Source organism: Prunus persica, chromosome G1, assembly GCF_000346465.2.
Source record: "Prunus persica cultivar Lovell chromosome G1, Prunus_persica_NCBIv2, whole genome shotgun sequence".
Taxonomy (NCBI): Eukaryota; Viridiplantae; Streptophyta; class Magnoliopsida; order Rosales; family Rosaceae; genus Prunus; species Prunus persica.
In genome coordinates this window covers 20,146,576-20,164,596 of record NC_034009.1, presented here as the reverse complement: position 1 = coordinate 20,164,596, position 18,021 = coordinate 20,146,576, and the positions used below count along the sequence as shown (strand labels likewise).

General features: G+C 37.2%; 1 protein-coding gene across 1 annotated transcript; it reads right to left on the bottom strand.

The window, feature by feature from the left end:
• Positions 4,751 to 8,259, bottom strand: LOC18792527 (protein SIEVE ELEMENT OCCLUSION B). Its single transcript, XM_020555334.1, has 7 exons — positions 8,008 to 8,259; positions 7,554 to 7,737; positions 7,281 to 7,428; positions 7,046 to 7,149; positions 6,130 to 6,251; positions 5,408 to 5,875; positions 4,751 to 5,191 (listed from the first exon to the last, which is right to left on the bottom strand). Exons 1-7 carry the CDS (start codon positions 8,257 to 8,259, stop codon positions 4,751 to 4,753), a joined length of 1,719 nt encoding a protein of 572 aa, XP_020410923.1.

Here is an 18,021-nt window from a genome sequence, read left to right as displayed (position 1 = left end):
AGAGGCAGAATGCAATTTTTGCATTCTGCCTCTGCAATGGCAGATACAAATATGAAGAAGGACTTTGCGCGACGAACAAGGCAAATTCGTCGCGCGAAACGCCGTCGCGAAAACTCACTTTTTCGTCGCCCAAAACAACATTTCCGTCGCTCAATCACGTGTCGACAACTGCTTTTTTGCGCGACGAACAAAATTATTCGTCGCACAAAATTCCGTCGCGCGTTTACAATCCGGCGTCGTGCAAAGTGCAACTTTCGTCGCGCAAATAAAACTTTTTCGTCGCACAAGAACGCACCGCGATTAAACTTTACGCGACGACGGCACTTCCGTCGCGCAAAAACCCACCTGCATATTGGCGCCAAAAATAAGTTTCCCTCGTTTTCTTACGCGACGGTTGATTTTTTCGTCGCGCTAAGTTGTCTTCTGAGACGAAAACTCTCGTCGCGCAAAATTTTTTTACCGCCATAATCGGAGCCAATATTCTGTCCATCTTTGCGCGACGAATATCTGGAATTGTCGCGCAATACAGTCATGCGCGACGATCTCTGTCGTCGCGCAAGAGTTTGGCGCAATAACATAGACTTTACAACCTTTGCGCGACGACATTTATTTACGTCGCGCATAGACTCTTTCCGCGACGAAATTATTTGTCGCGCTAGTTGTCTGTTGTATGCGCGACGGAATCTTTTTTTCGTCGCAAAAGTGCTCCTTGCGAGACGAAATTGTCTTCGTCGCGCAAACTTCCGTCGCGCAAATAGTAAATCGTAGTAGTGTTAATACTTTGCTGCCAGCTGGCTATTATGTAGAAGTTACCCAGTGTTGCCATCAGTACATGTGTAATGCATGAACTGAAAATGTGTAACACATGAACTGAAAATTCCATTAAATTCAATACTTGTACGGGATCCAGTACATGTGTAACGCAGAACCAAAAATTCTGTTAATTCAATAAATACGTGTACATGATCAAAGTGGTCCCGGCGCCACCTCACTTTTTTGTTTTGATTTATATCAACATTAGTGCTATTTAGACATTTAAGACATTAGCTGATGACCTTATATACGATAGTTGCTGTGGTCATATCATATCAATTAATGAATATTATCATATCATATTAGTTGTTGTTGACAGTATTACAGGTTGGAGAGGCTTTTGGAGAGTTCTCTCTAATAACTGAACTTGGGATGAGAAATGGCACAATAATTTTGGAGTGTTAATGTCTTGAAGTGAACTCTATGATTTCCGGCATGCAATATAACTCTCCTTTTGAACTCTCTGATTAATATTGATGTTCTTTTATGCAAATAAGTGACCGAATTGTCAAAAATTGTACACCCCTCACATGGGAATTGATTCAACTACTGATCAAAACGATGGATCATATTTTTTATGTTCTTTGGAAATTTCTTATTTGTCATGTTCCTTGAGGATTGGTATCATATGGATCAGGTAACATCTAATTTTGGACTTGCTAGCTACAAAAAAAAAATAATAATGATAATAAAAAAATAAAAAAATCCATTCGGAAACAATTGGAAGTTGTTGCCAAACGTCAAAATTTGTTACCTAAACATACAGTCAACGAAAAATTATCGTTGCAAACATCATTGTAGTATGCATGTGTCCTAATGGAATACGCAACAAAATAACAGAGTTGTTGCTCAAGCACTAATACGACGTGTTGGCTGTCTAAATTCATATCATTTATCTCCTCTATTAACATTCATATGTATACCTCCTCCATAGATAAATAGCATTCATATGTGTACCTCTTTCATAGGTAATTTACCTATCCATACCTAATTAACATTCATGTATATTCCTAGTACATAGATAATTATACCTCCTCCATATCGTAAGAAGAAAAAGAAGGAAGAAGAAAGAAGAAGATGAGCAAGATGAAGAAGAAAGATTATAGGAAATTTATGTATTTATTTATTGTATCAGCGCATGTTTAAGGGATTTTCAAAATTAAAATGAAAAGACAAGAAAACATTTTATAAATTCAAATCATAATTAACTAAAAGGTCAAATGTAGTAATTATTAGCCTAAAATTAATTTCTTACCTGTTTATGAATTGCAATAAGAATCAATAGTTGTATTAATTAGCTAATTATTATGATATAAATCAGTCTTTCCCGATTTAAATCATAAGGGCATAATTGATGTTCTTGTCGTCTGATGATTTTTGCCATTACTGATTTATATCTTAGAGGCAAATTTGGAACCACAACATAAATAAATAAATGAATTTAAAATTAAATATAAATGTCAGAAATGCAAAAAAGGTAACTAATTCTATGTGGCACAAAAGTTAGAGGACTTGGATTACTAACAATAAGTATGTGGATTGCACCCAAATCCTGTCATAAGAATTGGACTTATACCGAATTATTTATAAATATTACTATGGATGTAATATGACCTGGCAGCTAATGGACTTCAGAAGGCATAATGGAGAGATGAAGGTGTCGTCGGCGTTGTAGACTGTCATGTCAGGTGCAGTGTGCTGCAGAAAATAAAAGTGATAAGAATTAAGTCATCAGTGTACTAAAAATACTAGTGTTCTAATACATACTAAAACTCTATAGAGGTACTTACCTGTAGAATAGGGTTTATCGCAGCTATGGTCCCTCAACTATACTCGTAATTGTATTTGGGTCACTGAACTCAATTATTAGTTGCAGAGGTCACTCAACTATGTGTTTCGTTGCACCAATAGTCCTTCCGTCAAGTCCGTTAGTTTTTTCCGTTTAAAATGATGACGTGGCAAGATCTATCCAATTATTGATGGGCAAATGTGACTTTTCAGTTAGGATTATTTGTAGCAATGATCCCTCAACTCTACTCGGAGTTACATTTTGGTCACTTAACTCTAAAAAATAGTTATAGAGGTCACTCAATTAGGTGTTGTGTTACACCATTAGTCCCTTCCGTTAGAGAGACTTGACGGTAGGGACTAATGGTGCAACGAAACACACAGTTGAGTGGCATCTGCAACTAATAATTGAGTTCAGTGACCCAAATGCAATTACGGGTATAGTTGAGGGACCATAGCTGCGAAAAACCCTGTAGAATATTATCAACGATGGAGTTATTGGCTGCATCATCAATGATGTTCCTAGTGACTGATAAGCGTCTTCTAAGTTTGTTGAAGTTTTCTATTTTTTACGTTTTTGTATATTTTAGACGTAATTTTTTTTATTTAGTGAACGTAGTATATGTTAACCACGACGGTTTCGAGGTTATACACGATGGTATTCCTTCAATTAGAGACGTGGATAAGAATCTTTACGTTGGTGTTTATTTTGTTCTTGACATGTAACAGTCTTTAGACGTCTTTGTTTTCCTAAAACCGTCATCTAATTTTGTCGAAGTTTTCATTTTCTTCTATTTATATAGTACTTAGACGTCGATTTTTATTTTTGTATGACGTTGAATGTCTTAACGACATCGGTTAATTGCCATCGTTATTTTATACATCAAAAGATGGCGGTCAATTTCACAACGGTTTGAAAACCTTCTAGACGACGGTGGATTGTAGCAATTACTTGGCGTTGCCTTTTACAAGTTGAAGTTTTTGCCTATTCCTTATAATTTTAATTTATTTAATTAAATTTCTATTAAATATTAATTCTTTTGCTGGTTATATTGCTATACACAAAATGAAGCACTTAACACCAAATTCAATCTTTATATTCATAAAGTCTTGAACCCTTTTACATCACCATCAAAATATACAAAATATGTAATGCTTGCAAGCATCAAGTGTTCAAAGCTTTTTACAATTAGTAATAAAAAAATTAATAATTTGAACACTATTTATGGCTGCCTACTGTCTAGGGGTGTTTACCAAAATAAGACACTAATCCCAAGTGTTTGACCACTATTGAAGGTTGCTTACTACCTAAAGGTTTTTACCAAAATAAGACACTAATCCCAAGTGTTCAACAAAATAATGTTTTCATTATGTGGTTACAAGCTCAGGAAAATATCTAGTACTAGCTAGAAAGATTAGCTCTTGTGCATTTGATGGAGGAATGTTGATACATGCACAGTTTTTGGACTGCATTGTGTTATACTATTTTGAGTATCAAAATTTAATCTAGAGGAGACTGGATTTCTGAGTTTGAACCCTCATACATTTACGTGACATGTGTTTCAATGACCAAATAGATGGGTCAGAAATATATAGGCGAAGTGACTCTGTGTTTCAGTGACCAAATTATAAGCCATTTAATCATCAAACTCGCGATCACAAACATATAGCATTTACATCAATGAATGATAAAGGAAGTCACTAATTTTTTTCAATGAACAGCATTTGGGATGGCCACTAATAGTTGTTTATCTTGTAGTGTTTTCAAGCAAATAAATATATTCGAGCAAGCATGAAATTAAAAGCACATAACATATTATTCAAAAGATGAACAACTTATTTCGTACAAGACGACGACGTTGCCCGTTATTTAACCAATTATGGACATCGCAGAAACACAAAAAAACAAAAAACAAAAAAAACAAAACAAAACAAAACAAAAACACGTAAAAGCTCCCATTTTTACTAAGGACACAAAGCCATGGATATTTGATGACGACGACATTGTTTAATTGGCATTCTGCAGACGAGGGTGGCAGCAGTTATATTTGACCAACTTGGTCTCCATGGGGTCTTCACAAACTGGGCAGTCCAAGTGCGTCGGGGCATTTCCAGCAATCTGAAAGGTGATGCAGGAGAGTCCATTTTTCTAAGTTATAAGACTGTCATGGTACTTCGTGAAAGCATCCCCAAAATCATTTATGTGTTGCTTCCAGACGGAAAATTTCTCTAGGGTTGTGTAAATAGTGTTAGCCTGACCACAGGTCACCACGGTCCATCCTTTCGTAAGCTTAATCCATCCGTCCATATCGTCTGTGTGTAATTTGTAAGAAAGTAGCTTGTGGACTTCTTTTGTCACCTGCTCGTACTCATACTCCTTGCTATAGCGAGCCAAGCTAAAGAAGAGGTTTTTCATGCGGGCCCAGAAAGTCTTGGCAGTCTCCGTTTTTTCTAGAACACGAGCTAACCCAATCTTCATTTTCAGTTCTGTCTCAATTGCATCCTTTGCTTCTGTTATCTTCTCGAACAAGTCAATGGTCGTTTTCTGGTTTTTCCCTCCAATGAAGAAATTGTACCCTTGGTTTTTCATCTGTTAGAGCACATTTAACGGAACAATTACTTACTAAATATTCTACAATTAATACAAAGTGTTGCTATTTATACCATATTTACTGACCATATTACTGATTACCTCTCTAATACAGATAGGTCCTACATACATTAGTGGGTTCCATTTTTATTAGAGAATTGGTCAACAAAATGATCAACAAATTATAAATAGTATCATTGATTAATAAATACGTACCGATTGTTTAAGTACGGAGTCGTCCCTTATAATATGTTCCACTACTGGCTTAAGCATTGTGTGGATTTGAATATCCAGGAAAGCAAAGAAATCGATACCAAATTCCTTAATCAAGGTAAGCGCATTGGTGTTTTCAACCTTTCCTTGGGGGTTGATCAACACCGCTGTGGAATTTTCCCTGACTTTCCACTCTTTCTTGAGGTACATGTATGATGCTGAGGGAAAATATTGCACTGCGTACCACGGCATCATCTTCCTCCATTCCATAAACTGCAACTCTTTTTTTTCGGCTTCAGTCGTCCAGTCACCGTCAATGGGGATCCACACAATCTTGCATTTATACTCTTTATCAATTATTTTATACAGATTTGTGAGACGCAAAAGTTCTTTCGATATATTTTCCAGGCTCGAGATATAAAACAACACATATTTCCCCTTCACCTCATTGATAAACGCATTGCCATCGATCTGTTGATCATCCATCAAGTAAAGTTTTAATTTTTAATTTTAATTTTTAAAGCCCGCCAAAACACTAGGGTCACTTTATTTACCAAATTTATCATTTTATAAACTTCGGTTATTATTGTTAACAGTAAAGAAAGTTTAAATTGAACCCATAATTTAAATCTGTCAACAATAACCACGCTATTTGGTCAATATATAATTTGGTGAACATCTTGGGTGTTTCTAGCATTATGAAGCACTGTGTTACAAGAGCAAACCTTGGTGTTATTAGAATCACAACTAATGACGGGCTGCTGATTGACAGTATCGTTGTAAAGAATCAAGGTGCTGATAACCTTCGTGATGTTATCACAGATTACAAGTTCTTTAGATGCCTCCGCTGTAAAACAAGAAAACCTTTAACATTGAATTCTTGGAAACACAACATATATATGCATTAAATTTAGAACATCCAATCCAATTCATAACTAATTAATTAGCAATGGATGAAGAGGCTCAAGTCATTATATATTTTTTCAGGCTTTAATTCACTCATATGAGATAGCTCTGAACAAATATACGCATATATAATTTTTCTAAATTTAAGACATCCATCATTTAACAGATATGAAAAATTTGAAATAACAAAAGTTAACAAAATGTCGACAAGTTATTGACAGGTTATCGATTGGCAGATTATGACAAGTTATTACAAATTCGGTTTCTATGTAAAGGACTAATGCATGTAAAGAGAAATACTAACTAGTTCATCATTCATATGTTTCCCTTTTATTGAGGGATCCTTCGGACACCTTGTGAGGTCCACCACAAATTTTACTTCAACAATTCGAGCCACCTATATTTCAATCGTCTATTCTTTAATTCTTCATTCATAGATCATCATTGCAAAAGTTTAGCTAAATTGAAAACTATTAATACAACTAGTTGGGACCAACAAAAAAGATAAATTCAAAGCCATTAAGAGATCTACTGACTGATCTAGGACAAACGAGTATAATTTCCCCTGCTTTCTAAGGAGAAGGAAGACATATGAAATTGCTCATGTTGGTGTTCCCCTTCACCGTGACTGTTATGGGGAAAAACGTTCCAAAAAGGGCCTTTAAGAGGTTGGGGCGAAGGCAAAGAACTAGAAAGAAAAATCCATAGATATGTACACACACACACATAATCTACCTTTTTCTTTCATGCATCTGTCATACTGTTCCTTAAGCTCCTTGACGATTTCTTTGATTTTCTCCAGGTAAAGATTGGGTAGATTGTCTGGCTCGTCGTTGTACCTGAGAAAATCATGTTTGGTCATGATACACAAATACAAGTACATTTTAATTGTGTACAGAAAAAAAAATATAACTGAATAAATTTTCTTGGAAATATAATGTTCTGAATTAAATTAACGGAAGAAACTTACTTAACACTGGTAATACGGTTGATCTCATCCGTACAAGCTACAATAGTGAAGATTGTCCAGTACACTACCGTTGGGATTTTCCTCCCTGCAGTGGTCAATGTAGGCACATCATTTGGATTGTTGTTGTGTAGAAGATCGTCCAGGTTAACTATGTAACCAATCACATGATATGTTTCCATGATCAAATTGTTAAGCTCAGCAATCGCAGCCCTGCGTTTCTTTAGGGTTTCGTGTTTGATAAGGATCGGCACTCGCTTAAGGATTGCCACTAACTTGGTAAGTTTGTCACACTGGCCATAGTGCTGGGCAAGGTGCCAGAAATCTCCACATATTCCAAAGCAAAGGCTGCTAGGGTTAGCACTGCCTTCGCTTCCCATGAAAACGTTTTTAGCTTTTTAAATATTGCTTCAGTCCTTAAAGGGAGGGAAACTTGTTCACCATCCTTACATGATGACATCTAAAATTTTACAATTATGTTAATGTGCACATATAGATCCAAATCCAATAATTTATGGTCTATATGCGTTCTCCAGAAAAAGCATAAAAAATATTAAAAATTCGACTTAAAAACAGATATATAAATTAAATATTACTATGGATGTAATATGACCTGGCAGCTAATGGACTTCAGAAGGTATAATGGAGAGATGAAGGTGTCGTCGGCGTCGTAGATTGTCATGTCAGGTGCAGTGTGCTGCAGAAAATAAAACTCAATAGAGGTACTTACCTGCTGTAGAATATTATCAACGATGGAGTTATTGGCTGCATCATCAATGATGTTCCCAGTGACTGATAAAAGATCGCGAACGTTAAAGCTGAGCTTGTTCTGGTCAGGAAAGTGGTTTTCATGAACAACAGTCCAGATTTGGTCTTCAGAAACGTAAGACTCAACCCTTTCAACCCGGATGTGCTCCTCATGAGTCACGGTAGAGGACTCAACTGTGGCATTCCGCGCTTTGTTTTTAGGCAGGCTTGTCATGATCGATATGGCAGAAGAAAGAAGAGAGAAATATCAGACTTAGCGCTAATGGCTTTTAGTCTTGGGGTGAGTACAGTTGAATGCCCACTGCCCCTATTTATATTCCCACCCTGCAATGCATGCCCACTCCCAACTTACCACGTCAATATGTTGGTAACTTTTCTTCTTTCTTTATTATTGTACAGTCCATTTAATGCTTTGCTGCCAGCTGGCCATTATGCAGAAGTCACCGAGTGTTGCCATCAGCCAAAAATTCCACTACATGTGTAATGCATGAACTGAAAATTCCACTCATTTTAATTAATACTTGTACGGGATTCAATATATGTGTAACACATGAACTGAAAATTCCATTAAATTCAATTAATACTTGAACGGGATGCAGTACATGTGTAACGCAGAACCAAAAATTCTGTTAATTCAATAAATACGTGTACATGATCAAAGTGGTCCCGGCGCCACCTCACTTTTTTGTTTTGGTTTATATCAACATTAGTGCTATTTAGACATTTAAGACAGTAGCTGATGCTTTTGTAGAGTTCTCTCTAATAACTGAACTTGGGGTGAGAAATAGCACAATAATTTTGGAGTGTTAATGTCTTGAAGTGAACTCTATGATTTCCAGCATGCAATATAACTCTCCTTTTGAACTCTATGATTAATATTGATGTTCTTTTACGCAAATAAGTGACAGAATTGTCAAAAATTGTACACCCCTCACATGGGAATTGATTCAACTACTAATCAAAACGATGGATCATATTTTTTATGTTCTTTGAAAATTTCTTATTTGTCATGTTCCTTGAGGATTGGTATCATATGGATCAGGTAACATCTAATTTAGGACTTGCTAGCTAAAAAAATAATAATAATAATCCATTCGGAAACAATTGGAAGTAGTTGCCGCCAAGCGTCAAAATTTGTTACCTAAACATACAGTCAACGAAAAATTATCGTTGCAAACATCATTATCGTATGCATGTGTCCTAATGGAATACGTAACAAAATAACAGAGTTGTTGCTCAAGCACTAATACGACGTGTTGGCTGTCTTAAGGAATGTTGTTGCCTTTTCTCCTCCTCAACAACTTTCTTGTCGTTGTGTATCATGAAAAAAAAAATAGACGTAAATCGTTCCTGATTATTATAGGGGACGAATACTTTTAGTATCCTATAATATTCATGAAATAAAATTCCTAGAGACAATAGAAAGGACCTGGCGTTGCTTATTACAAGTTGTCGTTGTTTTATTTATACTATTTTTAAGTATTAAAATTTTATCTAGAGGAGACTATGGATTTTTGAGTTTGAACCCTCATACATTTACGTGACCTGTGTTTCAATGACCAAATAGATGGGTCAGTAATATATAGGCGAAGTGACCCGAGTTTGAACCCTCCTCCAAATTTGTCGAGTAAGGTATGAATTTCTACCTATTTTCCATGCTCTAGCTGATGGTGGGTAGGTTTGCATTGATTTTCACCGTAGCTAGCTCAGTTTTCAATTTGGAATTCGGCTGGTTTTCGGCCTCCGTGTTCGGCCACTTCTGGTCAATTTTTGGGGTTGGTCCAAAAGAACAAAAGTGGTTCCAAATATGGTGTTATACCTAGGATAGGAGTTTGGAGCCTTAGTTTTGAGATTTTCTGGCGATGCGTTATCGCTTTGGACACCCATCGCTGTCGGCGCGTGCGGCTGCGCGTGGGAGAGGGTGGTGCAGTGGCACTGTGTCCTGATGCGATCCTTAGGTCGTCACGAGCGCATAGGAATTCGCGGATCTCAATTTGGATACCGTTTGAGCCTCGAACAGATTTTTCATATTGTGCGATTACCGGGTTCAATACTGTTGAGCCGTTGGATCGTCGTCAATTTTAGAAATGTTACTCTAGATAATTTTAGAAACGTGTAGGATTCGACGGATTGTGAATCGGAGTCCCGGATACTCCGAAATCGCGAACCCTAGGGCTAGAGTTTAGAAATTATGCGATTACACGATCGTGATTAATCCGACCGTCCGATTGACACCAATACCCTCTGGACATGTGTCCTAAATATATTGGACCTTCTAGCGGCATCTAGATCATATTGTGAGGTCATGGACCGTGGGGTTCCGAAATGACTTTTTGGACTTTAGAGCTTTTTGAGTCCCAAGATATCGCTAAACTATTCCACGTGGAAGGAAAGCTGTTATGGGCATAGGGATCACTTTAAATTGACGCACATACTTTAAGGAGCCGGGGGTAGGATTTTTAATTTAATACTATATTGTATTAATAAAATATTATGGTCATTGAATTAGGCACCCAGGCACCAGTTGACCCGCATGAGGGACCTTCAAGAGGTCCAGCAAGCTCAGACTATTAGTGAGTGGGCTTTTTGTTTTCATAAATGACTTTAAGCAGTTTAGTTTCAGTTATCAACTGTTTTATTCTGTAAAATATTTTATGTTGCATGTTGCCGAGTGAAAGTTCCTTTAAAGCATATAGGAAAAGATATTCTCGTTAATTATCAGATAAATGGCAGCAGAATTTTAAAGGTTACAGAAAGTTACTTATTCAACAGTTTTGCTTCAAACACTTTATATTTTCTTAAATCACCTTGTACCCAGTTATTAAATGTTGCCTTCGGATTATATTTGTTGCCTTCGGTTTAGTCAGCATGCTTGACAGTTGCCCCCACGAGTTCTTTAGTACTCGAACTCGTGTGGAGCGAGTAATGCGGATAAAGGTGGACTACGGTCCCCTGAATCCTGCGAGTTGCAGCTCGGACTGACCTCGTGTCACTGAGACCTACGAGTATGCGTCACCCATGGTGATGCAAGGAATTGACGGAAATAGGGTACACCTAGGTGATAGTTTAAATTGTTTTCAAGTGTATATAATTATATACATGCATTGATTTCAGAAATAAAGAAAAGAAGCTAGTTTGTATAACTGTTTTTACAGTGGGGTTAGTATGTTCATATGTTATTTTCTAAACTTTGTTTTTGGGTCCACTCACCCTTTTGTTGTTTTGCGTCCCCAGGCAGTAGACGTGCATAGGAATCCACCACCGGGCCACTTCCCATCTTCTGCGCCTTTCTTTGATGTAGGATTTTGTTTTGTAAAAGGATTCACTCCTTTGTAAATTCTTAGCAGTTGCTCTGATGTTTTGCCCTAGACTGAGATTTGAACTGTTGGAATGTATATATATGTATGCTGGCAGTTGGCTATATATATATACTTGTTTTGGCAGGTGAAAATATTTTGGTATTGAGCCAGTTACAAGGGAAACTCTGCCGATTTTTCGGTAGACGTTAACCTTATTATTTTATCGTGTTTTGTATAGAAGGGCAAATAAGTCATTTGTGCCCGACATTCGCCAGGTGTTGGACACGCACAGGGTCTGGTTCGGATTCCAAAGCGGAATTTAGATCGGGTCCTGTCATGTAACCACAAATATCTTGGACCCCTGTAGTCCAAGAGATTATGACTGATAATTTTGTACAGGAGCATTGGAAATTATTCTACACATAAATTAATTAAAATAAAAACTCAATCAATTAAAGAACATACCAATTATTTAACAAATCAATACATACATCATCTAATAAATCTATAACCTATAATCAAAGTTCAAACCATCAATTTCACCTAAATTGACAGGACACGATCCAAATTCTGCTTTGGAATCCGAACCAAACCCTGTGCGTGTTCGACACCTGGCGAATGTCGGGCACAAATGACCTACTTGCCCCTCAACACAAAACATGATAAAATAACAAAGTTGACTTTTTGACCGAAAAGGAATTTGACAATTCCACATACACCGTTGCGTAGAGCACGACGACACGAGTTCGTAGACACGAAGTGAACTCGAATCAGAGCTTTAACGAAGAAAATACGATTAAAATATCACGAAGGGCAAAACGGTAAATTGGAAAAATCAGAATTTTTTTTATAAAACCTCAGTCTCTCTCTCTCTCTCCCTCCCGTCGCGACTTTCCCCCCTCCCCGACAGTTTTTTTTTTCTTCGATAGCCATCGCCGCCATAGACCACCACCGGCCACAAGACTGGTCTTGTTCGAACCGTCATCTCCTCCTCTCCTCGTCCCACCTGGTTTCCGTCGCCGTCAGCCACTCCAGCCGCCGCAAACTGCAGAAAATCGAGCGGTGTGATTGGAATTTCACGGTCGTCGTTCTCTCTCATTTCTCAACCAAATCGGACAAGTCAGGTATGAATTTTGACTCTCTCGAGCTGTTCTAGCTGCCTATTGGGTAGGAATTAATCGGTTCTCAGTGTAGATAATGCATTTTTGAATTGGAAATTCGGCCGATTTACGGCCTCCGTGTTTGGCCACTTCCGGTCAGTTTTTGGGGTTGGTCCAAGAACAAAAGTGGTTCCAAATATGATGTTACACCTAGGGTAGGAGTTTGGAGCCTTGGTTTTGAGATTTTCCGGCGATGCGTTATCGCTTTGGACACCCATCGTTGCCGGCGTGTGGGCGAAGGTGGTGCAGTGGCACTGTGTCTTAATACGATCCTTAGGTCGTCACGAGCGCATAGGAATTCGCGGATCTCAATTTGGATACCGTTTGAGCCTCGAACGGATTTTTCATATTGTGCGTTTATCGGGTTCAATACTGTTGAGCCATTGGATCGTAATCAATTTTAGATATGTTACTCTAGATAATTTTAGACACGTGTATGATTCGACGGATCGTGAATCGGAGTCCCGGATACTCCGAAATCGTGAACCCTAGGGCTAGGGTTTAGAAATTATGCGATTACACGATCGTGATTAATCCGACCGTCCGATCGACACCAATACCCTCGGGACATGTGTCCTAGATATATTGGACCTTCTAGCGGCTTCTGGATCATATTGTGAGGTCATGGACCGTGGGGTCCCGGATTGACTTTTTGGACTTTAGCGCTATTTGAGTCCCAAGATATAGCTAAACTATCCCACGTGGAAGGAAAGCTGTTATGGGCATAGGGATCACTTTAAATTGACGCACGTACTTTTAGGAACCGGGGGTAGGGTTTTTAATATAATACTATATTGTATTAATAGAATATTATGGTCATTGAATCAGGCACCCGGGCACCAGTTGACCCGCATGAGGGACCTTCAAGAGGTCCAGCGAGCTCAGACTATCAGTGAGTAGACTCTTTGTTTTAATAAATGAATTTAAACAGTTTAGTTTTAGTTATAAGCTGTTTTATTATATTAAATATTTTATGTTGCATGCTGCCGAGTGAAATCTCCTTTAAAGAATATAGGAACAGATATTCTCGTTAATTATCAGATAAATGGTAGCAGAATTTTAAAGGTTACAGAAAGTTAATTAGTCATAAGATTTTCTTCCGAAACTTTATATTTTCTTAAACCACCTTGTACCCATATATTAAATGTTGCCTTCGGTAAACCAGTTGCCTTCGGATTATATTTGTTGCCTTCGGTTTAGTCAGCATGCTTGACAGTTGCCCCACGAGTTCCTTGGTACTCGAACTCGTGTGGAGCGAGTAATGCGGATCAGGTGAACTACGGTCCCCTGTATCCTGCGAGTTGCGGCTTGGACTGACTTCGTGTCACTGAGACCTGCGAGTATGTGTCACCCATGGTGATGCAAGGAATTGACGGATATAAGGAATTGACGGAAATAAGGAATTGACGGAAATAAGGGTACAACTAGGTGATAGTTTTTAACTGATTTCAAATGTATAATTAGATACATGCGTTGATTTCAGAAATAAAGGAAATAAGCTAGTTTGTATAACTGTTTTTACAGTGGGGTTAGTATGTTCTTATACTATTTTCTCAACTTTGTTTTTGGGTCCACTCACCCTTATTGTTGTTTTGCGCCCCCAGGCAGTAGACGTGCACAGGAATCTACTACCGGGCCACTTCCCATCTTCCGCGCCTTTCTTCTGATGTAGGATTTTGTTTGTAAACGGATTCACTCATTTGTAAATTCTTAGTAGTCGCTCTGATGTTTTGCCCTAGACTGAGATTTGAACTGTTGGAATATATATATACGTATGCTGACAGTTGGTTGTATATATGTATACTTGTTTGGTAGGTGAAAATATTTTGGTATTGAGCCAGTTACAAGGGGAACTCTGCCGATTTTTCGGTAGAAGTCAACCTTGTTATTTTATCATGTTTTGTGTTGAGGGGCAAATAGGTCATTTGTGCCCGACATTTGCCAGGTGTTGGACACGCACAAGGTCTGGTTCGGATTCCAAAGCGGAATTTGGATCGGGTCCTGTCATAAATAATTACGAATTGAATTTCAATTAATTAAATATATAATACTTCAACATTAATTTAGACTTAGGGTTTAGAAATTAGAACTTACTTGAATTGAATTGTAAATTTTCACAAAAATAGTAGCGGCAAATGGAACTACTGGTGGTGAACGACAACTAGCACCCTTGGCGACGGCGGCAAGGAAGGAGATGGTGCTGGTGGAGGTCACTACTACAAAAAGTGAAAAAGACGACCAGAAAACAACGACGGTCTAAGTGAAAACCGTCGTGGTTTTTAAAAAGACGACGGTTCTAAAAACACCGTCGTGTAATACCACCTTAGACAACTAAAAAATGGAGATTCAAATGGCTGTTCAAAAACAACGACGTACCTAATTAAACAACCGACGTCTATTTGAAACAGATTTTCGCAGTGTAAAATCAAAGCAAACAAAGAACGGCAGAATTTATGAATAGACCGACGTAGAAAGTAAAGACGACGATTTCAATAAAAGCCGCCGTTTTTACTCATAAAATAACACGACGAGGTTTTCGTATAAGACGCCGTATAATTAAAAACAAATCCACGGCTTTAAAATACAAAATAATCTTAACAGATGACACAGATTTGCAATCAGAGAGACAATTTTTTGGAAGTTGATCAACGTCGTTGCAAATTTGCAATCAGAGAGACAATTTTCAACGACGGTTATATTATACCTAACGACGTTTAAAAACAAATCAACGTCGCTCAACAAATATATTACGTCGTCTTAGTCTTACTTAAGACGACGAAAAACGACGACAGTAGTAAAAAAAGAGTCGTTGTTTTTATATTCTTATTTTATTTAAATCTGTCGTGTTAGTTAAAAACGACGGCATAACAAAAAACCGTCGTTTTGTTTCAAACTGAATTAATTTAAAATTTCTTCAGGAAAGCAAAATCTATTTATAATTTCCTCGGGTTAGTAATATTGCGTCGTGTTAGTTTACAAATTCTAGAACATTAATTTCCCTCATTTTAAATTTCCTCGGGAAAGAAAAATCTATTTATCACGCTTTGTAATTGAAAACTAAAACTGAAAGAATTCTGGAAAAAAAACTCTATTTATAATTTAAAAATAAAATCCACGTCGGTTGTAGTACACTTAACGACGTTTAACAAAATAATCTACGTCGGTAATTATAAATCTACCGCCATCTTACCTTAATATAGACGACGAGAAAAGACGACGGTAGAACAGAAAACCGCCGTTGTTTCAGTTTCTTTAACAGTTTGGTCCTTTATCTTTCTGCAGGACTTGTATAGTTCAAAGCATTGACAATGTCTTCATTATATCTCCCAGCAACTACTGATTCGATTGCTCATGCTTTAGAGGCCATCTGAAGCCATTTCTATTCTTTATCGCATTCTTGAAACCCATCTTCTTCTTCTGAAGCTCTACGGATAAAGGAAGAGGCTATCACAAATCTGACGGATCTTCTTAGTCAAAAAAATCAAGCAGAGGATCAGGCACATCTGATCTTCAGATTTCCCTGAGAAGCGAACTTTCCTTCGACAGCGAGTGGAGGCCAGGCTTGCATATCTTTTGATGGAAAGCAAGGAGTATTCAGAAGCACTAAGTGTCCTATCAGGCTTGATCAAGGAAGTGAGAAGGCTAGTTGACAAGCTTCTTCTTGTCAACTAGCCTAAATGTAAGCTCAATTTCTCTTTGAGAAAGACCTCCAAATTATTGTCTTTGAGATGTGAGAGACAGTGTCTCTGAGAGAGGAAGAACTTGGAACCCTAAATGTAAACCGCGAAAATGAATGAAAGCGACAAATTTATAGAATAAATTTTTAAAACCAACGGCGGTCCTTACCAAAAAACCGCCGTTTAAATTGTAAAATCAACGTCGGTATTACTGACGTACATTACAGAACTCCACGCCGTATTATTTTTTTGAAATGGTTTTAAATAATCTACCATGACGCGAGTTATTACTTATGTACTTTAATTTTTGAGTTTACTACGACGGTACCTACAACACTACTGTCGTATTTATTTACCACGTCCGAAGTTAAATTTACCGTCGTATTTTGTACTTTATACGTCGTAGTTATATGTAACCGCCGTATTATTTTTTTGAAATGGTTTTATATGTAAGTAACTTTTCGTCTACTTGACTTACACATTAGTTGTTTTTATATTCTTATTTTATTTAAATCTGTCATCCAAAAAAGAAACTTTACATATTGCAGAATATTAATTTCCTTCGTTTTAAATTTCCTCCGGAAAAAAAACTCTATTTATAACGCACTGTAATTGAAAAATAAACTGAAAGGTCACGTGAAAAAAAATTCTATTCATAATTTAAAAATTAAAATCCACGTCGGTTATATTAAACCTAACGAAGTTAAATGAAATGATTCCACGTCGAACGAAAAATATTGCGTCGTGTTAGTTAAAAACGACGTAGTTAAATGTAACCGCCGTATTATTTTTTTGAAATGGTTTTATATGTAAGCAACTTTTCGACTTACACATGCACTGTTTCCAAACCCGATTAAAAATTTCAATCTCCAGAGAAACCTTTTCGTCTTTTTTCCTTGTCAGAGCATTGTCAGAGTTTCTCATCGTCTTCCTCTCGTCTTCTTCGTCGTCCTTGAACTTAAACATCGATCATCTTCCTCTTGCTTTCATTGCACGCAAAAGGTAAGCTTTCATTTTCACTATTTTGGTTACTGTTTTGCATGCTCATACGTTTTTTGTTTGAAAAATCTTTTTACCTTTTTTCTGGCCAAAATCATTTTACTTCTTTCCAAGTTTGATAAAATATACAGACAAAGAGGGAAAGTTTCCAACTTTGAAGACAACTACCTCAACTAAATAAGACGACGGTAGACCACGACGGTTCGTCAGTTGTTCTAGCGTCGTCTGAAAATTGACAAAGTTGTTTTTAAAATAATAGTCTTTTTTTATATGCTTGTTTAATTGCAGGTTTGATTTCTCTGAACAATGGTTTTTGTTTTTCCCTTATTTGATAAAATATAAAGAAAAAGAAACTAGGGTTGGTATCTAATATAGACGACAAAATATCTTATTGTTTTACGTCGTGTGAATGTTAATACCATGACGGTGTATTACTATTGACGTCGTATGAACATAAATACCACGACGTTATATAAATAATAGTTTACCACGACGGTGTATTACTATTGACGTCGTGTGAACATATATACCACGACGTTATATAAATAATGGTTTTAAACATTTATTACATCTGAGATTATTTCATTGCGTCGTCTAAAATCATATCATACGTCGTATTTTTTAATACCGTCATTTGTGTTCTTAATGTTTTCCTGAAATATTTTCACTTGCAGTTTTGTCTGTTAAAATGGTTTCTCAACAACAAACTAAGGATTCTGGCTCCAAGAAGCTTGGAATGGTAGCTCCTCAAGACAAGTCTTCGAAGGAGATGAAGTCTTCGAAGAAGATGAAGTTTGCTTCATCATCTGCTGAGACAGAACCAACCAGCCAGACAACAATC

What these genes read in the sequence shown, in the direction of transcription:
- LOC18792527 (XM_020555334.1), bottom strand. Translation starts at nt 8,259, where the DNA reads ATGACAAGCCTGCCTAAAAACAAAGCGCGGAATGCCACAGTTGAGTCC. An exon ending in CAGATGCATGAAAGAAAAAG is followed by an intron (nt 6,252 to 7,045) that starts GTAGATTATGTG and finishes CTTGTTTTACAG; the next exon opens with CGGAGGCATCTAAAGAACTT. An exon ending in GTGATTCTAATAACACCAAG is followed by an intron (nt 5,876 to 6,129) that starts GTTTGCTCTTGT and finishes GATGATCAACAG; the next exon opens with ATCGATGGCAATGCGTTTAT.